Below are 23,047 nucleotides of genomic sequence, written 5' to 3'. Positions count from 1 at the left end.
AGACATCTTATCCCCTACCCAAAGGATAGGGGATAAGATGTCAGATTGCCGCGGTCCCGCTGCTGGGGATCCCCGCTGCGGCACTGCACTATCATTACAGCACAGAGCGAGTTCGCTCTGTGCGTAATGATGGATGATACAGGGGATGGAGCCGTGTGACATCATGGCTCCGCCCCTCGAAACATCACGGCCTGTCCCCTTAATGCAAGTCTATGGCAGGGGGCATGATGACTGCCGCGCCCCCTCCCATAGACTTGTATTTAAAGGGGCGGAGCCGTGACTTAACGATGCTTTGTCCCCTGTATCGCCCATCATTACGTGCAGAGTGAACTCGCTCTGTGCTGTAATGATAGCGCGGTGCCGCAGCGGGGATCCCGGGGGTCCCCAGCAGCGGCACCACGGCGATCTGACATCTTATCCCCTATCCTTTGGATAGGGGATAAGATGTCTAGGGGCGGAGTACCACTTTAAGGGGTTAAAGGGGTATGCCGCTGGCCAGGGTTTGGAAGTAATTTTCTGAATGCTGTTCTCATGGTGTGAGGGTTGGTCACACCCATCGTTACGTCACGGCCACTCCCCCTCAATGTAAGTCTATGGGAGGGGGAGTGGCGCCCGTCATGCCCCTTCCCATAGACTTACATTGAGGGGGCGTAGCCGTGACATGTGGGTCGTACCCGACCCCAGAAGCGCGAAAACAGTGTTCAGAAAATTTACTTCCGAACACTGGCCAAATCGCACTCCTGAGCTGTGCATACAAATTGTGCGCGGTTGCAAGTCTGCTTCAAGCAAGAACAGTGTTATCGGAAGAAGGTCCGGCGCTGCAGAAGTTCAGTTTTTGCCATTTGCCAACTGTTCAAACAAGAACAGGGCAAGGAAGGGGAGTGAGGAGGCGTTCCCACTCAGCACATCAGGCTCTTGGGAACGCCTCCATGACTCTTGAAAGTAGAAAATAAAATTTTTTTTTACATGATGGTACTTTTTATATACCTGTCTGTGCTTCCATGTGTCTCCTTGCCCTAACAGTGTTAGCAGATTGGAGCATGTATCGCAGCTGACAGATTCCCTTTAGGTAAACTGTATGTGGATCACCATACGGAGACCTAGGTTTGATTCTAGGTTTTGGCAGGTGTCATATGACTGAATGTGGCCTTTTTATTATTGCCAAAAGTCAGAAGTGGGTCCAGTAGGAAGGAGACGTGTAAATTCTTCCTATAAATTCCCCATTACTTTTGAATACACTTCTGACTTTAGCTCAAAAACTGCTGTGGTTGTTTTCCAAAAAACTGTGTGGAAGCCTATAGGGGCCAGCTACTCACTGGGCCTCGGCACACTCCAACCGTAACCCTTCAGTGACTGCCAGCTCAGCCAATCACAAGCTAAGCGAGGAACTTATCTCTGATCCTGTAAATAGGGGATATCTTCCATTTTACCCCTTTTAGACTTCTGTCAAATGGATTCATTGTTTAACAAAAAGGAAATGTTCACACTATGCAAGTCCTAATCCTGCCACCATCTACCCAGCACTACCATCACACAGGCTAAAGGTTTTGCAACAGCTGAAGGCCCCCTGGTTGGGAAACACTACAATGGAGTAACTGAAGAAACGCAGAATGGTGAGTTTCCACTAGAATGTCTTGAAACGCGTAAGATCTGTCCCAAGAGCCCATGACCTGGAGAAGATCCTGCTTCTCCTTTAATACCCATTATACTTGATTATTAGTTGTTTGCAGCGTGCGTTTTGTGCTTGTTCTGGACCTGCTTGTCTTAAAGAAAACTTATTTATACATTAAAAGTGCATATGTGACCCCTCAGTCCTCCTTCTTCTTGTCATCGGGTTTCTTCCTGTATTTCAGAATGACAAACACCACCCAGCAGTTGAGAATTAACATCACGATAAACCGCACGAGAACTGGAAAGAGAGAACATTTTGTTACATAATAAATAGCAAAAAACTGGATATGAGTTATTACAGATCTGTCAGCTGTCCTGTGTGGGGAACGCCTTGGGTGAACTGGACGGGCGTATGTCTTTTTAACTGTACTAACTATGTGTAGTATAGAAGATGTGTCCCGCGCGGTGTAGTATAGAGGGATCTCTCCCGCGCGGTGTAGTATAGAGGGATCTCTCCCGCGCGGTGTAGTATAGAGGGATCTCTCCCGCGCGGTGTAGTATAGAGGGATCTCTCCCGCGCGGTGTAGTATAGAGGGATCTCTCCCGCGCGGTGTAGTATAGAGGGATCTCTCCCGCGCGGTGTAGTATAGAGGGATCTCTCCCGCGCGGTGTAGTATAGAGGGATCTCTCCCGCGCGGTGTAGTATAGAGGGATCTCTCCCGCGCGGTGTAGTATAGAGGGATCTCTCCCGCGCGGTGTAGTATAGAGGGATCTCTCCCGCGCGGTGTAGTATAGAGGGATCTCTCCCGCGCGGTGTAGTATAGAGGGATCTCTCCCGCGCGGTGTAGTATAGAGGGATCTCTCCCGCGCGGTGTAGTATAGAGGGATCTCTCCCGCGCGGTGTAGTATAGAGGGATCTCTCCCGCGCGGTGTAGTATAGAGGGATCTCTCCCGCGCGGTGTAGTATAGAGGGATCTCTCCCGCGCGGTGTAGTATAGAGGGATCTCTCCCGCGCGGTGTAGTATAGAGGGATCTCTCCCGCGCGGTGTAGTATAGAGGGATCTCTCCCGCGCGGTGTAGTATAGAGGGATCTCTCCCGCGCGGTGTAGTATAGAGGGATCTCTCCCGCGCGGTGTAGTATAGAGGGATCTCTCCCGCGCGGTGTAGTATAGAGGGATCTCTCCCGCGCGGTGTAGTATAGAGGGATCTCTCCCGCGCGGTGTAGTATAGAGGGATCTCTCCCGCGCGGTGTAGTATAGAGGGATCTGTCCCGCGCGGTGTAGTATAGAGGGATCTGTCCCGCGCGGTGTAGTATAGAGGGATCTGTCCCGCGCGGTGTAGTATAGAGGGATCTGTCCCGCGCGGTGTAGTATAGAGGGATCTGTCCCGCGCGGTGTAGTATAGAGGGATCTGTCCCGCGCGGTGTAGTATAGAGGGATCTGTCCCGCGCGGTGTAGTATAGAGGGATCTGTCCCGCGCGGTGTAGTATAGAGGGATCTGTCCCGCGCGGTGTAGTATAGAGGGATCTGTCCCGCGCGGTGTAGTATAGAGGGATCTGTCCCGCGCGGTGTAGTATAGAGGGATCTGTCCCGCGCGGTGTAGTATAGAGGGATCTGTCCCGCGCGGTGTAGTATAGAGGGATCTGTCCCGCGCGGTGTAGTATAGAGGGATCTGTCCCGCGCGGTGTAGTATAGAGGGATCTGTCCCGCGCGGTGTAGTATAGAGGGATCTGTCCCGCGCGGTGTAGTATAGAGGGATCTGTCCCGCGCGGTGTAGTATAGAGGGATCTGTCCCGCGCGGTGTAGTATAGAGGGATCTGTCCCGCGCGGTGTAGTATAGAGGGATCTGTCCCGCGCGGTGTAGTATAGAGGGATCTGTCCCGCGCGGTGTAGTATAGAGGGATCTGTCCCGCGCGGTGTAGTATAGAGGGATCTGTCCCGCGCGGTGTAGTATAGAAGAAAACATGGTAGACATGATAAACATGAGGTAGTATTTGGACATTCTGCCAATTGACTAGTATGGGAGTAACTATCGGGCTGTAAACCAGCATGGTGGACAACACAGTATTATATCTTCCCCTGCAGACCAGGCAAAATCTGGTGTACCCACCTGCAGCCATTCCAAGTATTAGGATTATTGCCACGTTATACAGGACCATTCATCCGCTCTGTAACTTACCTGCAATATCTCCTGTGGTCATCAATGTTGTAAATATCCTGGCTGCAAAAAAAGAACCAAGATATGAATAGAGAACACTGCCGTCTCATCCTAGCTCAGCTCTGATACTGAAAACATTGGGGACAGTGTAGACTACACAACAAGGAATATGGTAGAAAAACCTTGGGTATCCTGCTGCAAAACCACTCAAGAATCTGGGAGTAGTAATATTTGTGTTTTTTCATAATAAGCCAAATAATATTTTTTATATTTATATATATATATATATATATATATATATATAAAATATAATTATATTCCACATACATGAGGCGTTTCTGGGTATAAAACACTCAGATGTGCTATGAGGGGACGTTTTACACCCAGAAACTAGGGATCGACCGATTATCTGTATGGCCGATATTATCGGCCGATAATCACGATTTTGGGCATTATCGGTATCGGCAATTACCTTGCCGATAAGCCGATAATGCCCCGCACCCACCGCACCGCGACCGCCACCCCCCCCGACCCGCTGCACCGCGTCGCACCCCCCACCGTGATGCTGGGCGGTATACCGGTATGGATTTTTGCCCATACCGCTATACCGGTCGGGCCCCTCCCCCACCCTCCGAGTCAATAAAAAAATTAAACTTACCCGTGATGGGGGTGGTCCGGGCCATCCATCGTTCCTGTAGTGTCCGGGGGCGTTCCGAGTGAAGAGTGAACTGGTCCGGGCTGTCCTTCTCCGGCGGTCATCTTCTCCACTCCGGGCAGGCTCCGGCCTAGTACACTGCATAGACGCCACTACGCCGTGACGTCAGGTGCGTCGCTGCGCACGTGCGTCACTGCGCAGCGGCATCTATGCAGCGTACTAGGCCGGAGCCTGCCCGGAGTGGAGAAGATGACCGCTGGAGAAGAAGGACAGCCCGGACCAGTTCACCCGGAACACCCCCGGACACTACAGGAACGATGGATGGATGGCCCGGACCACCCTGACAGGTAGGGGAGAGAAGCGGGTGGTGGTGGCGGCGGCGGCGGTCTATGGCCCCGCAAAAGCCACTGCAGATCATTGATTTAAAGCGCCCGCTTTAAATCAATGATCTGCAGCGGTGTTGCAGGGGGTTAAATAGCCGATAACTTATACCGGAATATCGGTATAAGTTATCGGCTATCGGCCCTAACCTCCACCGATTATCGGTATCGGCCCTAAAAAAACGATATTGGTCGATCCCTACCAGAAACGCATCATGTATGTGGATTCTTCTTCTTCTTAAGAAACACACAACTTAAGGTACTTCAGGAAACTATACCCATAGCCCATCCTTTCCCTCTCATAAACCTATTTAATTGTCTAAATATCATTCATTAGCTGTATAGAGCAGTTTACCCTCTTTTAGTTGACACTTACATGCAGGAAGTGAGGAAAATACACCGCTCAAAAAATTAAAGGGAACACTTAACAACACAATGTAACTCCAAGTCAATCACACTTCTGTGAAATCACACTGTCCACTCAGGAAGAACACTGATTGACAATCAATTTCACATGCTGTTGTGCAAATGGAACAGACAACAGGTGGAAATTATAGGCAATTAGCAAGACACCCCCAATAAAGGAGTGGTTCTGCAGATGGTGACCACAGACCACTTCTCAGTTCATGTGCTTCCTGGCTGATGTTTTAGTCACTTTTGAATGCTGGCGGTGCTTTCACTCTAGTGGTAGCATGAGACAGAGTCTACAACCCACACAAGTGGCTCAGGTAGTGCAGCTCATCCAGGATGGCACATCAATGCGAGCTGTGGCAGAAGGTTTGCTGTGTCTGTCAGCGTAGTGTCCAGAGCAAGGAGGCGCTACCAGGAGACAGGCCAGTACAAAAGGAAACGTGGAGGAGGCCGTAGGAGGGCAACAACCCAGCAGCAGGACTGCTACCTCTGCCTTTGTGCAAGGAGGAACAGGAGGAGCACTGCCAGAGCCCTGCAAAATGACCTCCAGCTCCACTCAGTCAGAAACAGACTCCATGAGAGTGGTATGAGGGCCCAACATCCACAGGTGGGGGTTGTGCTTGCAGCCCAACATCGTGCAGTAACACCAAGATTGGCAAATTCACCACTGGCGCCCTGTGCTCTTCACAGATGAAAGCAGGTTCACACTGAGCACGTGACAGAGTCTCGAGACACCATGGAGAACGTTCTGCTGCCTGCAACATCCATTAGCATGACTGGTTTGGCAGTGGGTCAGTGGTGTAGGGTGGCATTTCTTTGGGGCGGCCGCACAGCCCTTCATGTGCTTGCCAGAGGTAGCCTCACTGCCATTAGGTACTGAGATGAGATCCTCAGACCCCTTGTGAGACCATATGCTGGTGCGGTTGGCCCTGGGTTCTTCCTAATGCAGGACAATGCTAGACCTCATGTGGCTGGAGTGTGTCAGCAGTTCCTGCTAGAGGAAGGTGTGGTGGACCACCGGTGTATGGCGGGACCTGGGGTGTAGCGGTGTAGGTCGTGGGGCCAGATGTTGTTAACCCCTAGTGTTCATGACACCAGAGTGGTTTTCGGGTACCAGAACCACACGAACGGTATCTCTGCTATTCCAATGACTTGGTAGTGAAATGAGAGTCCACAACCAATTATGGTTTAACTGAGGCTTTACTGAGTTAAGACAGATTGAATTATCTTCACAGCTAGGCCAGAATCCCAGAGAGGTGGCCAGTAACACGGAAAGGGGCCTGCAGCTTGCTGGGATTTGTAGTTATTGTAATAGACTTTAGTTCAGCCCCGAAGACTAGAATAGACTTGATCAGTGTCTTAACTTTAGTAGAGACAGCAGACATAGATGAGATGACTTACTGACAATGTGGCTGGTGTGCAGGCTTTGTGGCCTCCAGGTACACTGGACACAGGATCTGTGATGTCTGTGCTTTGCTGTCCTCAGCAGAAAGAGAGAGAATTGTAATGGCCGCCCCCTTATATAAAGGGGCTGAGCCAAAGCCCATTGGTCAAGCTGCGGGTCATAGGTTAAGCTGGTGCCCTCTGGGTAACATCATGTGATAACGTGGCACTCCACAGGTCCTTCGGACATCTCACAGGTCCTTTAGACTAGCTATACATTAATGCACTGACTATAATCCTATGACAATAAATGACACTTATAATAACAGCAGGGGAGACACTGCAGGAGAGCCCCCAGGTCACTGAGGGACTCAACCTGACAGGGCCTAAGTGTAGTGCCGGACTATGTCCTGTACTTGGACATTACAAAAGGCATTGATGCTATGGACTGGCCGCCCGTTCCCCAGACCTGAATCCGATTGAGCACATCTGGGACATCATGTCTCATTCCATCCACCAATGCCACGTTGCACCTCAGACTGTCCAGGAGTTGGCAGATGCTTTAGTCCAGGTCTGGGAGGACATCCCTCAGGAGACCATCCACCCCCTCATCAGGAGCATGCCCAGGTGTTGTAGGGAGGTCATACGGGCACGTGGAGGCCGCACACACTACTGAGCCTCATTTTGACTTGTTTTAAGGAAACTACATCAAAGTTGGATCAGCCTGTAGTGTGGTTTTCCACTGTGATTTTGAGTGTGACTCCACATCCAGACCTCCAGGGGTTGATAAACTTGATTTCCATTGATAATTTTGGTGATTTTGTTGTCAGCACATTCAACTATGTAAAGACGAAAGTATTTGTTATGATGAGTTCATTCATTTAGATCTAGGATGTGTTATCTTAGTGCTCCCTTTATTTTTTTGAGCAGTGTACATCATTCTGACATTCAGGCTGTCTCTGTTAAAATTCCTCTCTGAAAGCAGCCCCCACCCTCCTGAGAGAGACAGACCACATTGTTTCCGCCCTACACTGAAGTCTCAGGGTGCGTTCACACGGGGGTATTTGTCAGCGCATCCGCAGCTGCGGATCCGCTGACAAAGGCCCCTAAAGTGCTGCCCTCTTTGTGCCTGCTAATAGCGGCAATCCGCCGCTACCAGCAGACACACTGCGATGTGCGAGTTTCCCTGCAGTGTACTCGCACACATCGCGGCCGCTCTCTGTGTAGCTCAGGGAGCCGGGGGGAGCGGCCGATACACTGCGACTCGCACATCGCAGTGTGTCTGCTGTAGCGGCGGATTACCGCTATTAGCAGGCACAAAGAGGGCAGCACTTTAGGGGCCTTTGTCAGCGGATCCGCAGCTGCGGATCCGCTGACAAGTACCCCCTTGTGAACGCACCCTCATTCTCCCTATAGAGCTGGGAGGTGTGTACAGCCTTTTCCAATTAGACACTAAGAGAGGAATTTGTCAAAATCTGTGTAAAATAGAGCTATATGTACCCCTTATTGCTGTGTCTATCCCCCCATGTTGCTATGCTCAATTTACTAAGCATGCACACGTGTCTTGGTAAATTGTGTGCACCCTTAGAGATCACCTCATCTTTTCTAAGTTGCCTGCTAAAGAGGAACACACTGTCGTATAATTTATACGTGAGTAAGATATATGAACATTATCTTTCAAAGATAAAAAAATATGAGGACCGTGGATAATTAAAAAAAAATAAAAAAAAATATTTAAACAAGTGAGATCCTCAGAGGCCGACACAATAAATACCTCTATTATTTGGAAGATAGGAATATCATTGCACAAATAAGACCACAATAAAATATGTAAAAATAGTTATACAATTTATTAATTAAAATATAGAAATATAAAATACGATAAAATATGCAGATCAATATGATGTCATTATACCATACTAAGTCACAGTAATACCTAAATATGCCCACTAGATGGGAGTATACTGCCCTAGTTCACAACGGTATTCAAACTTGACCACAAGATGGCAGCATAGATAAATGGTATATAGAATATACACAGTTGGTATACATAAGAAATTAGTATATTAAATCCAGGATATGCAACAGTGATTTTCACGCTTAACTCCTTAAGGACTCAGGACGTACTGGTACGTCCTGAGCCCAGCTCCCGGTGTTTAAAACGGGGTCACGCCGTGACCCCGCATCACACCGGGTCGGTCCCGGCTGCTAATCATAGCCGGGACCCTGGGCTACTGATCGTTGTGCCGCGCGCTGTTAACCCTTCAGATGCGGCGATCAAAGTTGACTGCCGCGTCTGAAAGTGAAACTAAACGCTTCCCGGCAGCTCAGTTGGGCTGATCGGGACATCGCGATAAAATCGCGATGTTCCGATCAGCTGGGACGCAGGTGGAGGTCTCCTTACCTGTGTCCGCGGCGTCCGATCGGGGTTTGATTGCTCCAAGCCTGAGCTACAGGCTTGAGAATCGAGCCCCTATCTCGCTGATCCATGCAGAGCTATGGCTCTGCAGGGATCAGCATAGGAGATCAGTGTGTGCAGTGTTATAGGGCCCTATGGGAGCTGCAAAAAAAAAAAAAGTTAACAAAGGTCATTTAACCCATTCCCTATTAAAAGTTTGAATCACCCCCCTTTTCCCATAAAAAAAATAAAACAGTGTAAATAAAAATAAACATATGTGGTATCGCCGCGTGCGTAAATGTCCGATATATAAAAATATATCATTAATTAAAGCGCACTGTCAATGGCGTATGTGCAAAAAAATTCCAAAGTCCAAAATAGCATATTTTTGGTCACTTTTTAGATCATAAAAAAAAAAAAAAAAGAATAATGAGCGATCAAAAAGTCCGAAAATGGTACCGATAAAAACTTCAGAACACGGTGCAAAAAATGAGCCATCATACCGCCCTGTACGCGGAAAAATAAAAAAGTTATTGGGGTCAGAATATGACAACTTTAAACGTATACATTTTCATGCATGTAGTTATGATTTTTTTCAGAAGTGCGACAAAATAAAACCTATATAAGTAGGGTAGCATATTAATCGTATGGACCTACAGAATAAAGATAAGGTGTTATTTTTACAAAAAAATGCACTGCGTAGAAACGGAAGCCCCCCAAAAGTTACAAAATGAAATTTTTTCTTCAATTTTGTCGCACAATGATTTCTTTTTCCGTTTCGCCGTGGATTTATTGGTAAAATGACTAATGTCACTGCAAAGTAGAATTGGTGGCACAAAAAATAAGCCATCATTTGGAATTTTATGTGCAAAATTGAAAGCGTTATGATTTTTAGAAGGTGATGAGGAAAAAATGAAAGTGCAAAAACGGAAAAACGCTGAGTCCTTAAGGGGTTAGAGATATTATGAATGAAACTTTGTCTTAATAAATGATAACATATAAATTATTGATGGCTATGCAGAGGGGAATATCCCTTACTAATGCTATAATTTGGGACTATTTCTTTTGGAAAATATGAATCAAAAGTACAATTAAAGTTATTCTGTTCAGATAGATGGCAGTGTCTGCAGATTCACTAAAGTTGTACCTGGACAGAAATCTATAAATTCCTCCACAAGTTATGGGTAGGAAGATATAAATTACCTTAAGTACAAACTCTCCCTGCTATAGAAAAGCCAACAATAATCAAAAGATATTAAAGTTCTTTTATAGTTACCAAAAAGTAGAAATGCCAGTGGGTCAAGCAAATTTGATGGGATCAGCCTGTTCACTCAGCAGTCACAGAAAGATAATCTGGGATCCTCTCCAAAGAAGGAACAAAGGATGATGACACCACCCCCCCCCCCCTCGCCTCCCCACTACAGTTTAAAACAAGGCTCCCTTATCTTGATCAGATAAGAAATTAACCACTCATGCCTCTAGAACAAAAATGTGCTAGGCCCTTGTCTCGCCCAGATGTAACTATTTCACTGACCAGAGAGGGCACTCTTGTCCATGAGTTGCTAAAATATTTTCTTGAAAATTGCCAGCCATTACCCAAGATATAGATATATCATGTCAAGGCATCTCTCCAACTAATGGCCAATAAATATAGTTAGCTGGATTAGATTTCGACATCTAGTATACACACACAGCAGACATCTCAGGGTTTTCCCAAGTCTTCAATCTGAATCTGACATTAATGGTCCCTCCCAAGTTTAACTAATGAATAGATTCTCAGGTCTATTCTTACAGTTCTAAATCTATCAGATAAGAAATAACTGTAGACTCTGTTCATGGGACGAAATCAGACCACCAGATTATATACATGCTAAACTAAATAGGTTACAAATGGTATACTGACCACATAACAAACATGCTACTAATAATAATCATAATAACGATAGATAATGCATATCTAAGTACTGTCAAGAATATAGGGAGAAAGTATTTTCATTCATATATACATACACACACACACACACGCGCACACACACACACACACACACACACTCCTGAGCTGAAAGTGACCTGAATTCCAATGACCTTATCTGAGCCATAAAATGGTTTATATAAACACAGACAAAAGGGATGTTTCACACTTGCAGACACCATGTGAAATTCGGGAATTTAAGAAGATTAAGAATCAACTTTACACAACATAGAGTTTTTGGCTTGAACAATTAAGATGGACACCACACAGTATGATTGTCTGAAATAATTCTGGCCCATATGTGTCCTCCGAGGTGGTGTATATTTGCGCTAGAAAAGGGCTTTTGCGCATTTTTTGTGCAGTAAAAAATCAAAAGGACCCAGTTAGTAAATCCAAGTGTACAGGATAAAGTGCTCTACAATAAACATGAACGTAGACATCGCTATGAAGAATTCTATCAAACTTGGAAGGAGATGCTTTGCGCAAAATTTTGCACACAAATATACACTGAAAAAAAAACAAAAAAACTCTCTATTCTATGATAAATCTCCCCCTAAATCTCTCTGCTGCTCAGAGCAAGGAGGGTGGGGGCTTTTCTCAGAGAAGAGCTGCAATGATTCCTGGGAAATGTAGTATCTATGAGGCAAGGATGGCAAAGAATATCAAGCAGGCAGAGAAGACCACAGGAGTCATGCATATCAGGCACAATCATTTACAAGGAACATATCCAGGTAATGTGATGGCTTTGGAGCTTATATTTTAATTATATGTATTCTTATATAATTATATGTATTCTTATATAATTATATGTATTCTTAAGCTTAAAGGAAAACTGTCACCAAGTTCATCCACACTAAACCCAATGCAATTGGTTAGTGTGGGTGAAGAGGATTCAAACAAGGGGTCACTTACTTATTTTTGTCAACTGGCAGCCGAGATATATGCTTCTAAAGTTCCAGAATTTCTATAATGAATAAGCGCACTGAAGGAGTCTCCCCGCCCACTGGCCGCCTCTCTCTCCTGGAGTAAAGCTCCTAAGGCCGCCCCTCCGCTTTGCATATTCATTAGCTTCAACTCACATGATCACTCTTTGTAATTGCATGCGCCGCTCTTTCCCCAGCTCTCATGTCATCAGAACAGCGTACGGGGAGTTCTCTACTCCGAGGGTGAAAGGGAGAAAGATGGGGATCGCTCTGTGAGAGAACCAGTCATCAAGCGTTGGTAGGAGGGGGCGGGACTAAGGAGGAGGAGAGCGGGCTTCGGTGTGATGTAATTCTGCAAAGAGCGCTGAGATCACGTGAACTGTGACTCCACCAACGTGGAGTTGAAGCTAATGAATATGCAAAGCGGAGGGGTGGCCTTAGGAGCTTTACTCCGGGAGAGAGAGGCGGCCAGTGGGGGAAACACCATCAGTGCGCTTATTCATTATAGAAATCCTGGAACGTTAAAATCATATCTCGGCAGCCAGTTGACAAAAATAATTAAGTGACCCCTCCTTTGAATCCTGTTCACCCACCCAGTGTATTGGGTTTAATGTGGGTGAACTTGGTGATAGTTTTCCTTTAAATTTTCTTGTACAGTTTTGCGCCAGGATATCCTGAGTTTTCCTATTATATTCCTTGCACTCGTTGTACCGGGGGATCGAGGTTCTGAGACTTGCTCCAAGATGCTGCACGGTTTATTACACCGAAGAAAAACTCTATGGGGGAGATCTATCAAAACCTGTGTAGAGGTAGAGTGGTGCAGTTGCCCATAGCAACCAGATTGCGTCTTTCATTTTCCACAGACCTCTTGAATAAATGAAATAATCTCCCTCTACACAGGTTTTGATAAATCTCCCCTTATAAGCTGTTGTGTCTTCACTACACAGCGCCAACAGGTGAGGGGCCACCCGCAAGGGTTCACTACACTCTTCTATTTTACATTATCAAACATGTTGCACTATTAGGTGATATACTGTGCTTTGTATCGACCCCCTACCCAATAAGAAGAGACTTACTAGCACAGGTATATATGGCCATGCCCCATGTCAGTGCGCTGGCTTGTCCAGAGTCCTGCGTGCGCCATAGATGCTGCAGCTGGAGAAACTTGCTGGACGCGCTGATCAAAGTGCACAAATTCTGTATGAGAAGACAAGAACGTACTAGGGTTAGAATAGGCCTCCTCACTTTGTTTTTCAGGATTTGTATTGCATCTCACTGCACCTGGTACTGACGTGTTTGTATTGTTATTTATTTATGCCCATCCACAGGCATTTACAGTATAAATACTATAAAATGTCTGAGCCCCTGTACAGGATCATATTTACAGCTCGTGCTGGATTCAAGGCAGCAGCTACATCAAAAAACTTTTTTTTAAATCACTAAAGTACTGCCCCCCCCCCCCCGAACGTTGCCACCCTAGGCACAGGCCCTTGGACATCTAATGGCAAATACAGTCCTGTACCTATGATTTTCAACTCTGCTTGGGAAACCCCTTTATTAAAGGGGTACTCCACTGCCCCAGCGTTTGGAACGTTTTGTTCCAAACGCTGGGTGCGGGCTGCGGGGGTCGTGATGTCGCGCCACCCCTCCCCAATGCAAGTCTATGGGAGGGGGAGTAGCAGCTGCCACGCCCTCTCCGATAGACTTGCATTGAGGGCACGTGGTGCGACATCACGACCCCCGCAGCATGTACCCAGAGTTCGGAACAAAAGGTTCCGAACGCTGGGGCAGTGGAGTACCCCTTTAAAGTGTATTTAGAGTTTTGCATTATACTCACCAATGCTATGTCTATTATCCATTTCTGAAGGACCAATACATTCCAGAGGCCGAAAAACCTGATCTGCCGTTAAGAGGTGCAAACTGTAGTTTCATAAAATGCACAGTCGCTGCCCATTACCCTCCTGAGGTTTTTTTTTAAGGGGTGGGGATTCACATCAGGAGCTTTTTCACCTCGGGCCTGGACTTGAGGGTTTGGTTGTTGTTATAAGAGGGCCTCTAGCCCACTCTTTAGGGGTTTTTTGGTGTAAAAGTCACTGCACTGCACAGTCACTACAGTAAGAGCCCGGGTAGACCATCTCTGGAGATCAGGGCACAAGTCGTCATTACATGGGCATGATAATATCAGGTATGAATTATAGGGATACCCATGAGGTCACATGATACAGGTATTGTCTATTCCTTCTATTCCCACTCCTCTTTGCACCCCTTAAATAAATTAGGACTCAACCAATGAATGGAATAAATTGGGTGCAGCAGTCATTTTATTGAATACCTTTTATAGATACCGTCTCTCCTTTACCCAGAACACAATCCCCAACAATACACAGCTATGGAGTTTATATTCAACCACTATAATCCCTGAAAAGACAAGGGGGCCATCCCTGAAGCCCATACATATGGCGGCCTACTCTACCGGTCTTATTATCTCTAGTTTAGAGGTGTTTCAAGGAGTACGGTGAAATTATTATTATTTTTTTTTTAAATCAACTGGTGCCAGAAAGTTAAACAGATTTGTAAATTACTTCTATTAAAAAATCTTAATCCTTCCTGTACTTATTAGCTGCTGAATACTACAGTGGAAATTCTTTTCAGTTTGAAACACAGAGCTGTCTGCTGACATCACGAGCACAGTGCTCTCTGCTGACATCTCTGTCCATTTTAGGAACTGTCCAGAGTAAAAGGAAATCCCCATAGCAAACATATGCTGTTCTGGACAGTTCCTAAAATGGACAGAGATGTCAGCAGAGAGCACTGTGGTCATGATGTCAGCAGACAGCTCTGTGTTTCAAAAAGAAAAGAATTTCCGCTGTAGTATTCAGCAGCTAATAAGTACAGGAAGGGTTAAAGGACATCTGCAGCGTGATTAACACTTATCCCCTATCCACAGGATAGGGGATAAGTGTTTGATCGCGGGGGTCTGACCACTGGGATCCCCTGTGATCTCCTGTACGGGGCTGCGGCTGTCCCCTGCAGGGGGCGTGCCGGCCGCAGCATGACGTTGCAGCCGGCACGCCTCCTCCATACATCTCTATGGGAGAGGTTGGGAGGCAGCGTTCGTGCCTCCCCGCCTCCCCCATAGAACTGAGGAGACGGGGCGTCACAGTCGACCTCTAGGTCGACGGTACGCGCCTTAGCGCTCACAATGAGCACTAATGTCGGCGCCCCGTTAGGGAGATCGCGGGGGGTCCGAGCAGTCGGACCCCCGCAATCAAACACTTATCCCCTATCCTGTGGATAGGGGATAAGTGTCATACCGCTGCAGTTGTCCTTTAAAGATTACCTGTCATCAACAAAAACTTTTAATATGTAGTTCATAATCATTAATGAAGAGATATTGTAATATATCTTCACTAAAAAATATTAATATTTATACCAGTTTTTTCATTTTATACTTTTGGCCACTAGGGGTCTCTCTTCTATGCCTGGTCTGCAGGCAGCTTCCTATGCTTTTCATAGTAAGTGTACAGCTTTTAGGACTAATGCTGAAGGGCTCTGGTCCTTCCACAGGAAGTTCAGTACTGTGAGCTACAAGCCTGCACATGCCTCTCATATAACAGAGGCTAGTCACCTCCCCCTCCCCCCTGCTCTGTGTTCTCCCTGCCCCTCACCACACATTATCTTATACATTGTATTATCTAACTGCACTCCCTGCTCTGTGCCCCCCCCCCCCCCCCCCCCGACATTCATCTTAATTACTGCCTATGTAATTGCTCCCACCGCCCCTGGTTCTCAGCATTGACTTTTTAGTGCAGAGAGACACAGGAGAGAGAGAGACAGGCTGCTGTCACTACCCTGTACTTAGTCTGTATGCACACTGCAGTGTTTCCCAACCAGGGTGCCTCCAGCTGTTGCAAAACTACAACTCCCAGCATGTCTGGACAGCTGTTGGCTGTCTGGGCATGCTGGGAGTTGTAGTTTTGCAACAGCTGGAGGTGCCCTGGTTGGGAAACACTGCTGCAGAGGGAGAGCAGCATACAGGAAGACTGGCAGAAGCAGAGTCCCAGCCAGGCTTCATGTGACATCATGCCTGCCGGGACCCGTCTCCTTCCACCCCTCAGAAAGACAGTGTTCGTGAGCTAATGAAGAGGGATAAAAAAAAAAAAAAAAAAAAAAAAAAAAAAAAAAAAAGGTATTTCCACAGCGTTTTAAACCTCAATAAACACAGGGATAGGCATAGTTAGAGAAGGGAAGGGGGATCAGGGAAAGTTTAGATGATGACAGGTACTCTTTAAGATTTTTTAATAGAAGTAATTTACAAATCTGTTTAACTTTCTGGCACCAGTTGATTTAAAAAAATAAAAAATAAAAAGTTTTTCACCGGAGTACCCCTTTAATATTAGACCTTGTCTGCTTTACAAAGGATACATCCCACAGTAAGACAACGCGTTCCGTATACTGCCACTGTAATAGAGGATAAATAGTAGAAGCACAGCATCTGAAATAGAAAAGATGGTATGAGAATGACATCACTTCTAACAGTGGATCTCGTATGACATTAGGGTATATTCACACAGCAAATCCGCGACAACTCTGCAACATGTGAAAACACCCTTACCATCCCTAGGACAGGGCTCGACAAACCCCAGGCACCAGAACGCCAACTAATGATTTTGTCCTGAGGCCTAGATTTTCGTCAGCTCATTCCATTAACCCTTTCCCGACCCATGACATACATTTACGTCATGGGTTGGGTGAGGAAGTATGACATGCACCTGGGAGCAGGAGCCGCATCATACCCAGTAGGTAATGCCTGCTATCTGTAGCTGACACCTGCCAATAATACGGACATGAGAGAACACTTTATACGTTGTACATCTTGGCAAAACATTAACCTTTCCAAAATACATCATTAAAAATATATATATATTTTTTTTTTAATAGAAATCATGGCCACTAGGGGTCTCCATACCATCAAAAATATAATCCTGTCCAACTGCAGCATCATCTTTGTCCAAGCTGAAGCACAGGCTGGGACAAAGTCCAGGAAGTGAGGGCAGGACTAGAACTTATCTGTGCTCACTCCTGTCCTGTCTAAAAACAGAGAGGAGGGGTTACAGAGCAGCCTGCATTGATTGGATGAAGAGACACAGCAAGTGAATGCATGGTGAGTGAGGGCAGGCTCAGTGCTTGCCTTGGACACTCCCCTTCTGGAGCAGTAGATGTCAGAATAAGTGAGCAGCAGAATATAGTGATTTGTCAGCTAAATACTGTACAGAAGCTAGACACATAAATACCACATTAAAAGAATCTGCATGACTTAGTGAGGAATATATAGAAGCAGCATGATAACTGTTTTGATCCATACTTTGTGGCTATAATAACAGAAAGAGAGCAATGGGGCTACTTTTCTTACAGCTACCCCTAATGCAATATGTAGATTATAGATTTACCTTCTACCTTGTGTGGTGTCCTGGTACTTTCCTTGGATTTCCCTTACCTTGTGCTATTAAGATGGGATACTCGAGATAAGTTTCCATTGGGTAGTCATAATACATCTGGTATCTTAGAAATACGAGAAACCTGGAAAGAGTCAAACATGTATGAATATGGGGGTATGTATACTATATATTTTGTATTAGAGCAATGTTTTCCAAATAGTGTGCCTCAAGCTGTTGAAAAACTACAACTCCCAGCATGGCCGGAAAGGTGAAGGCTTAATATATATCTCTTAACTGGCCCCAGAAAGTTAAACAAATTTGTAAATTACTTCTATTTAAAAATCTTAATCCTTCCAATAATTATCAGCTGCTGAAGTTGAGTTGTTCTTTTCTGTCTGGCAACAGTGCTCTCTGCTGACACCTCTGTCTGTCTCAGGAACTGCACAGAGTAGAAGAGGTTTGCTATGGGGATTTGCTTCTACTCTGGACAGTTGCCGAGACAGGTGTAATCAGAGAGCACTTAGACAGAAAAGAACAACTCAACTTCAGCAGCTCATAAGTACTGAAAGGATTAAGATTTTTAAATAGAAGTAATTTACAAATCTGTTTAACTTTCTGGAGGCAGTTGAGATATATATCTCAAGTTTTTTTTTCCTGGGATACCCCTTTAACGACGCAGGACGTAAATGTACGTCCTGGTGGGCTGATACTTAACGCACCAGGATGTACATTTACGTCCTAAGCATAACCGCAAGCATCGGAGCGATGCCCGCATCATGCGCGGCAGGTCCCGGCTGCTGATCGCAGCCAGAGACCCACCGGTAATGGCGGACATCCGCGATCCCGCGGAGGTCCGCCATTAACCCCTCAGATGCCGTGATCAATACAGATCACGGCAGCTGCAGCATCGCGGTCACTAAAATGGATGATCGGATCGCCCGCAGCGCTGCAGCAGTGATCCGATCATCCAGCACAGCAGATGGAGGTCTCCTCACCTGGCTCCGCTGCCTTCCCGGCGTCTTCTGCTCTGATCTGCCTTCCCGCAGACCAAAGCAGAAGATGACCGATAGCACTGATCAGTGCTATGTCCAAAAATAGCACTGAACAGTATTAGCAATCGAATCATTGCTATAAATAGTCCCCTATTATAAAAATAATTATAAATATAACATTTTATAAAAAAATTTTATATAAAAAAATGGATTAAAAGTTTTATATAAGCAAATATGGTATCAATAAAAAGTACAGATCACAGCTCAAAAAATGAGCCCTCATACCGCCGCTTATACGGAAAAATGAAAAAGTTATAGGTCTTCAAAATAGGGGTATTTTAAACGTACTAATTTGGTTAAAAAGTTTGCGATTTTTTTTAAAGCGCAACAGTAATTGTAAAGTGTATAATCATGGGTATCATTTTAATTGTATTGACCCAAAGAATAAAGAACACACGTCATTTTTACCGTAAATTGTACGGCGTGAAAACGAAACCTTCCAAAATTAGCAAAATTGCGGTTTTCTTTTTAATTTCCCCACACAAATAGTATTTTTTGGTTGCGTCATACATTTTATGGTAAAGTGAGTGATGGATTTACAACGGACATCTGGTCGCGCAAAAAACAAGCCCTCATACTAGTCTGTGGATGAAAATATAAGAGTTATGATTTTTTGAAGGCGAGGAGGAAAAAAACGAAAACGTAAAAATAAAATTGTCTGAGTCCTTAAGGGGTTAATTCTTTGCATAACCCCCAGGGTCTGGCACCCAAGAAGACTTAACAGGCATTGCTGGAAGGTTTTGTTTACTCCTATGTATGTGTATAAACAGGTTCACACATATAACACAGACAGGGTCATTTTCTGGAAGTGTTTTGGGCCGCATTGCACATCTCCATTTCTGTCAGTGTCTGTATCTCCACTGTACAATCCCAGGATTAAATTAAAAAAAAAATGTAAAATTTTTTTTTCCCCTTGAATTGAGGAATTTGGTGCATGACAAGTAAAGCGGCGTAAACTTACCTGACCGGTTGGGGGGCATGTCTGAACTAGAGGCTAAACATTCCCAAAACTACACAGGACAGTCCCTTAAAAGATAAGAACGCTAATAAAGTCCAGTGTTGTAACCCAAATAATAAACTCTGAATACGCTCAATGGTAACAGCGCAGCCTGCGTAGAGTTAAATGTAAATGTTCAAATGGTAGAAAGTTAATGGACACGGTGTAAGCTACATATAGAACACGGGCAGGCTGACCGAACAGCTGATGGGAACAGTTCACACTGTATAGAGTGTTAATAGGTGCATAAAGGGTAATGGGCACAGTGTGGGCTGCATAAAGAATTAATGGGTGCAGCGGTGGCTGCATAGAGAGGTACTGGGTGCGCTGAAGTCTCCGTTAAGTATGGATGGGTGCAATGCAAGCTACGTAAAGAGCTAATGGTGCAGTGCAGGGTGCATAAAGAGTTAATGGATGCACTGCATGCTGCATAAAGAGTTAATGGGTGCAGTGCAGGTTGCATAAAGAGTTAATGGGTGCACTGCATGCTACATAAAGAGTTAATGGGTGCAGTACAGACTCAGTAAATCAGTGTTTTCCAAACCGAGTGCCTCCAGCTGTTGCAAAGCTACTACTCCCAGTATGCCTGGACAGCCTTCGGCTGTCCAGGCATGCTGGGAGTTGTAGTTTTGCAACAGCTGGAGGCACACTGTATGGAAAACACTGCCGTAAAGAGTTAGGCTAGTTAAAAGTTGAATGAGTGCAGCACAGGCTGCATAAAGAGTTAATGGATTCCCTGCAGGCAGCATAAAGAGTTAAAGGGTGCAGCGCAGACTCTGTAAATCAGTGTTTTCAAAACAGTGTGCCTCCAGCTGTTGATAAACTGTAACTCCCAGTAAAGGCTGTCTAGGGTATGCTGGGAGATATCATTTTGCAACAGCTGGAGGCACACTGTTTGGAAAACACTGCCGTAAAGAGTTAATGGATGCTCTTCAGGCTCCATAAAGAATGAACAGATGCAGCACGGGCAGCTTGAAGAGTTAATTGGTGCACAAAGAGTTAACAGGATGGGTACAGGTATCAGAGGTGGCACATCTTACCCAGTCAGCTCCAGCAGCATGCTGCCCAGGCTCAGCCCCTCAGCAGACTTGGCCACCATCACTGACAGGATCTGGGGGAACTTCAGCACCATGCACACCAGCAGGGTGCTCCAGTTGGCGAACACCAGCAGCTCTGTGTGCGACTCCATATTGTTCCCCTCTGCTCTGATGGGGGAGGCTGCTGAGTTTTAAACTAAGGCGACTTCATTTCCTCTTCCTTCATGTCACCGAGGGGAGGGAAATGGCAGCTCCTCCCTGATACAGTGATCCCTCAACTTGCAATGGCCTCAACTTACAATAGTTTCAACATACAATGGTCTTTTCTGGACCATTGTAACTTGAAACCAGACTCAACATACAATGCTATGGAATCTGCGAAACTTGTCAATGGCTGGAAGAACAGACCAATCAGAAGGTACATTCACTGGTAAAACCCTGTATTACTGAAGAGCATACACTCACTGGTGTCTGGTAGCGCCCCCTACAGTACAGGGAGGTATTACATGTTCTGTACTCTTTACCTGTATTACTGAAGTGTATGCACTCACTGGTGTCTGGTAGCGCCCCCTACAGTACAGGGAGGTATTACATGTTCTGTACTCTTTACCTGTATTACTGAAGTGTATGCACTGACTGATGTCTGGTAGCGCCCCCTACAGTACAGGGAGGTATTACATGTTCTGTACTCTTTACCTGTATTACTGAAGTGTATGCACTGACTGGTGTCTGGTAGCGCCCCCTACAGTACAGGGAGGTATTACATGTTCTGTACTCTTTACATGTGCCATGGTTAGTTGCTCCTTTGGACACCAGGTGAGGGCGGCTCCATTTTACTTTCTTTTTTTTTTTTTTAGGACATTGCGTGTACTGTACAGGACCCTGAAGAAGCTCCTGTCCTCTACATAAACCAGTGTTTCCCAAAGAGGGTGCCTCCAGCTTTTGCAAAACTACAATTCCCAGCATGCCCGGACAGCCGAAGGCTGTCCGGGCATGCTGGGAGTTGTAGTTTTGCAACAGCTGGAGGCACCCTTTTGGGAAACAGTGACATAGACAGTGATTACAGCTCCCAGCAGATCTTTCTTACTTTTATATGTAAGGATTTGCTTTATCTATATTAGTTATCTACTTATTTATCTTTAATCCTCCCTTTTTCCTATTTTCGGATGACATTTTGGTGCTTCAGAACCAATTACCAGGTTTCCATAGAGTTCTGGTCTCAACGTACAATGGTTTCAACATACAATGGTCATCCTGGAACCAATTAATATTGTAACTTGAGGGACCACTGTATAACAATAATGATGAGGGAACCTGCAGCAGTGCTGGGGTCTGTGACAGGAGACAAGGCCTCAGTGTTATTACTGACAGGAGTCTCCATTATGTATGGTCCATGTCGCCTGTCATGTGATGTATTACAGACGTCATATCCTGAAGTATATACAAAAAAAAAACCTGGCTTTGTCTGGTGTACAGTGGCGGCCAAATGTTTTGCGACTGACACACATTTTGGATGTCACATAGTTTTGCTGCTGTAAAGTTTTTTTTTTAGATCTTTTAGTCATGTGATTCTATATATGTCATAGAAACGACAAGAAAAAAAGCAAAATATATAAATAAAAATTAACCAGCTCACCGCCATCTATCCAGAAAATGGGAAACGTGAAAACCGAGCCGTCTTCTCAGAAGTGATAAAGTAAGGGTTCTCCAGCTCCCAGCAAAAAATGTTAAAACGTTAAAATTATATGAGAACATGATTAACCCCTTAAGGACACAGGGTTTGTTCATTCTTGATCTTTTGTTTTTCCACCTCACCTTCTAAAAATCATAACGCTCAAAATGTTCCACCTGCAGACATTATGGGGGGTGATTCATCAAAACCTGTGCAGAGGAAAAGTTGCACATAGCAACCAATTAGATCGCTTCTTTCATTTTTAACCACTTAGGGACCCAGGGCATACAGGTACGCCCTGACGCCCTGGTACTTAAGGACCCAGGGCATACCTGTACACCCATTGGAATTTCGGTCCCCGCCACGCGCCGGGCTGGGCCCGGACCGGGATGCCTGCTGAAATCATTCAGCAGGCATCCCATGACAACGGCCAGGGGAGTTAGGTGGTGATCACCACCTGTAGCTAGGAGGAGGTGGCAATCCCGTCACCCCCCTAGGAGCGCTGCTATCGCCCGACCAATAGCAGCCGGCAGAGGAGGGGTTAATGTCCGCTTCTCTCAGCTCTGCTCGCCCACCGAGTTCAGTCAGCGGGCAGAGCTGAGAGAAGGAGCCAGGGACCCCCCTCTGACCGGATCTGTGCCCCTCAGGGCTGAAGAAGTGCCTTCAGTGCAGGGTGAGTTTGTGTGCAGGGACAGGTAGGAGGTAAAAAAAAAATATTCCCCCCGACCCTCTAATAGGTCCTCAAGTGTCCCTCGCAGATTTTGCAGCGTGACTCCGGCCCTTTCAGGGCGCTGCATTCACCCCCCTCCCCCCTTTTTTTTTTTTTTTTAGCTGCAGCGTGTTCTGTTAATTTTTTTATAACGGTGTGTGATTTCTAATCACACCCTTATATAAAGTTCACACCAAACACATACACTACACACTTACCTCCCATCGACTCCCCCCGCCCATTTCAGCAAAA

At 45.8% G+C, this 23,047-nt stretch overlaps 1 protein-coding gene across 1 annotated transcript; it reads right to left on the bottom strand.

Moving 5' to 3' along the window:
* Positions 1-1,773: 1,773 nt before the first annotated feature.
* SLC66A3 (solute carrier family 66 member 3) lies at positions 1,774-20,621 on the bottom strand. The gene is made up of 7 exons (XM_056563084.1): positions 20,418-20,621; positions 17,388-17,470; positions 16,316-16,385; positions 13,728-13,785; positions 12,967-13,087; positions 3,790-3,831; positions 1,774-1,909 (listed from the first exon to the last, which is right to left on the bottom strand). The coding sequence occupies exons 1-7, from the start codon at positions 20,564-20,566 to the stop codon at positions 1,809-1,811; spliced, it is 624 nt and encodes a 207-aa protein (XP_056419059.1). The 5' UTR covers positions 20,567-20,621; the 3' UTR covers positions 1,774-1,808.
* Between the last annotated feature and the right edge of the window lie 2,426 nt (positions 20,622-23,047).

Source organism: Hyla sarda, chromosome 3 (assembly GCF_029499605.1).
Source record: "Hyla sarda isolate aHylSar1 chromosome 3, aHylSar1.hap1, whole genome shotgun sequence".
Taxonomy (NCBI): domain Eukaryota; kingdom Metazoa; phylum Chordata; class Amphibia; order Anura; family Hylidae; genus Hyla; species Hyla sarda.
This window is presented reverse-complemented; position numbering and strand designations above follow the sequence as displayed.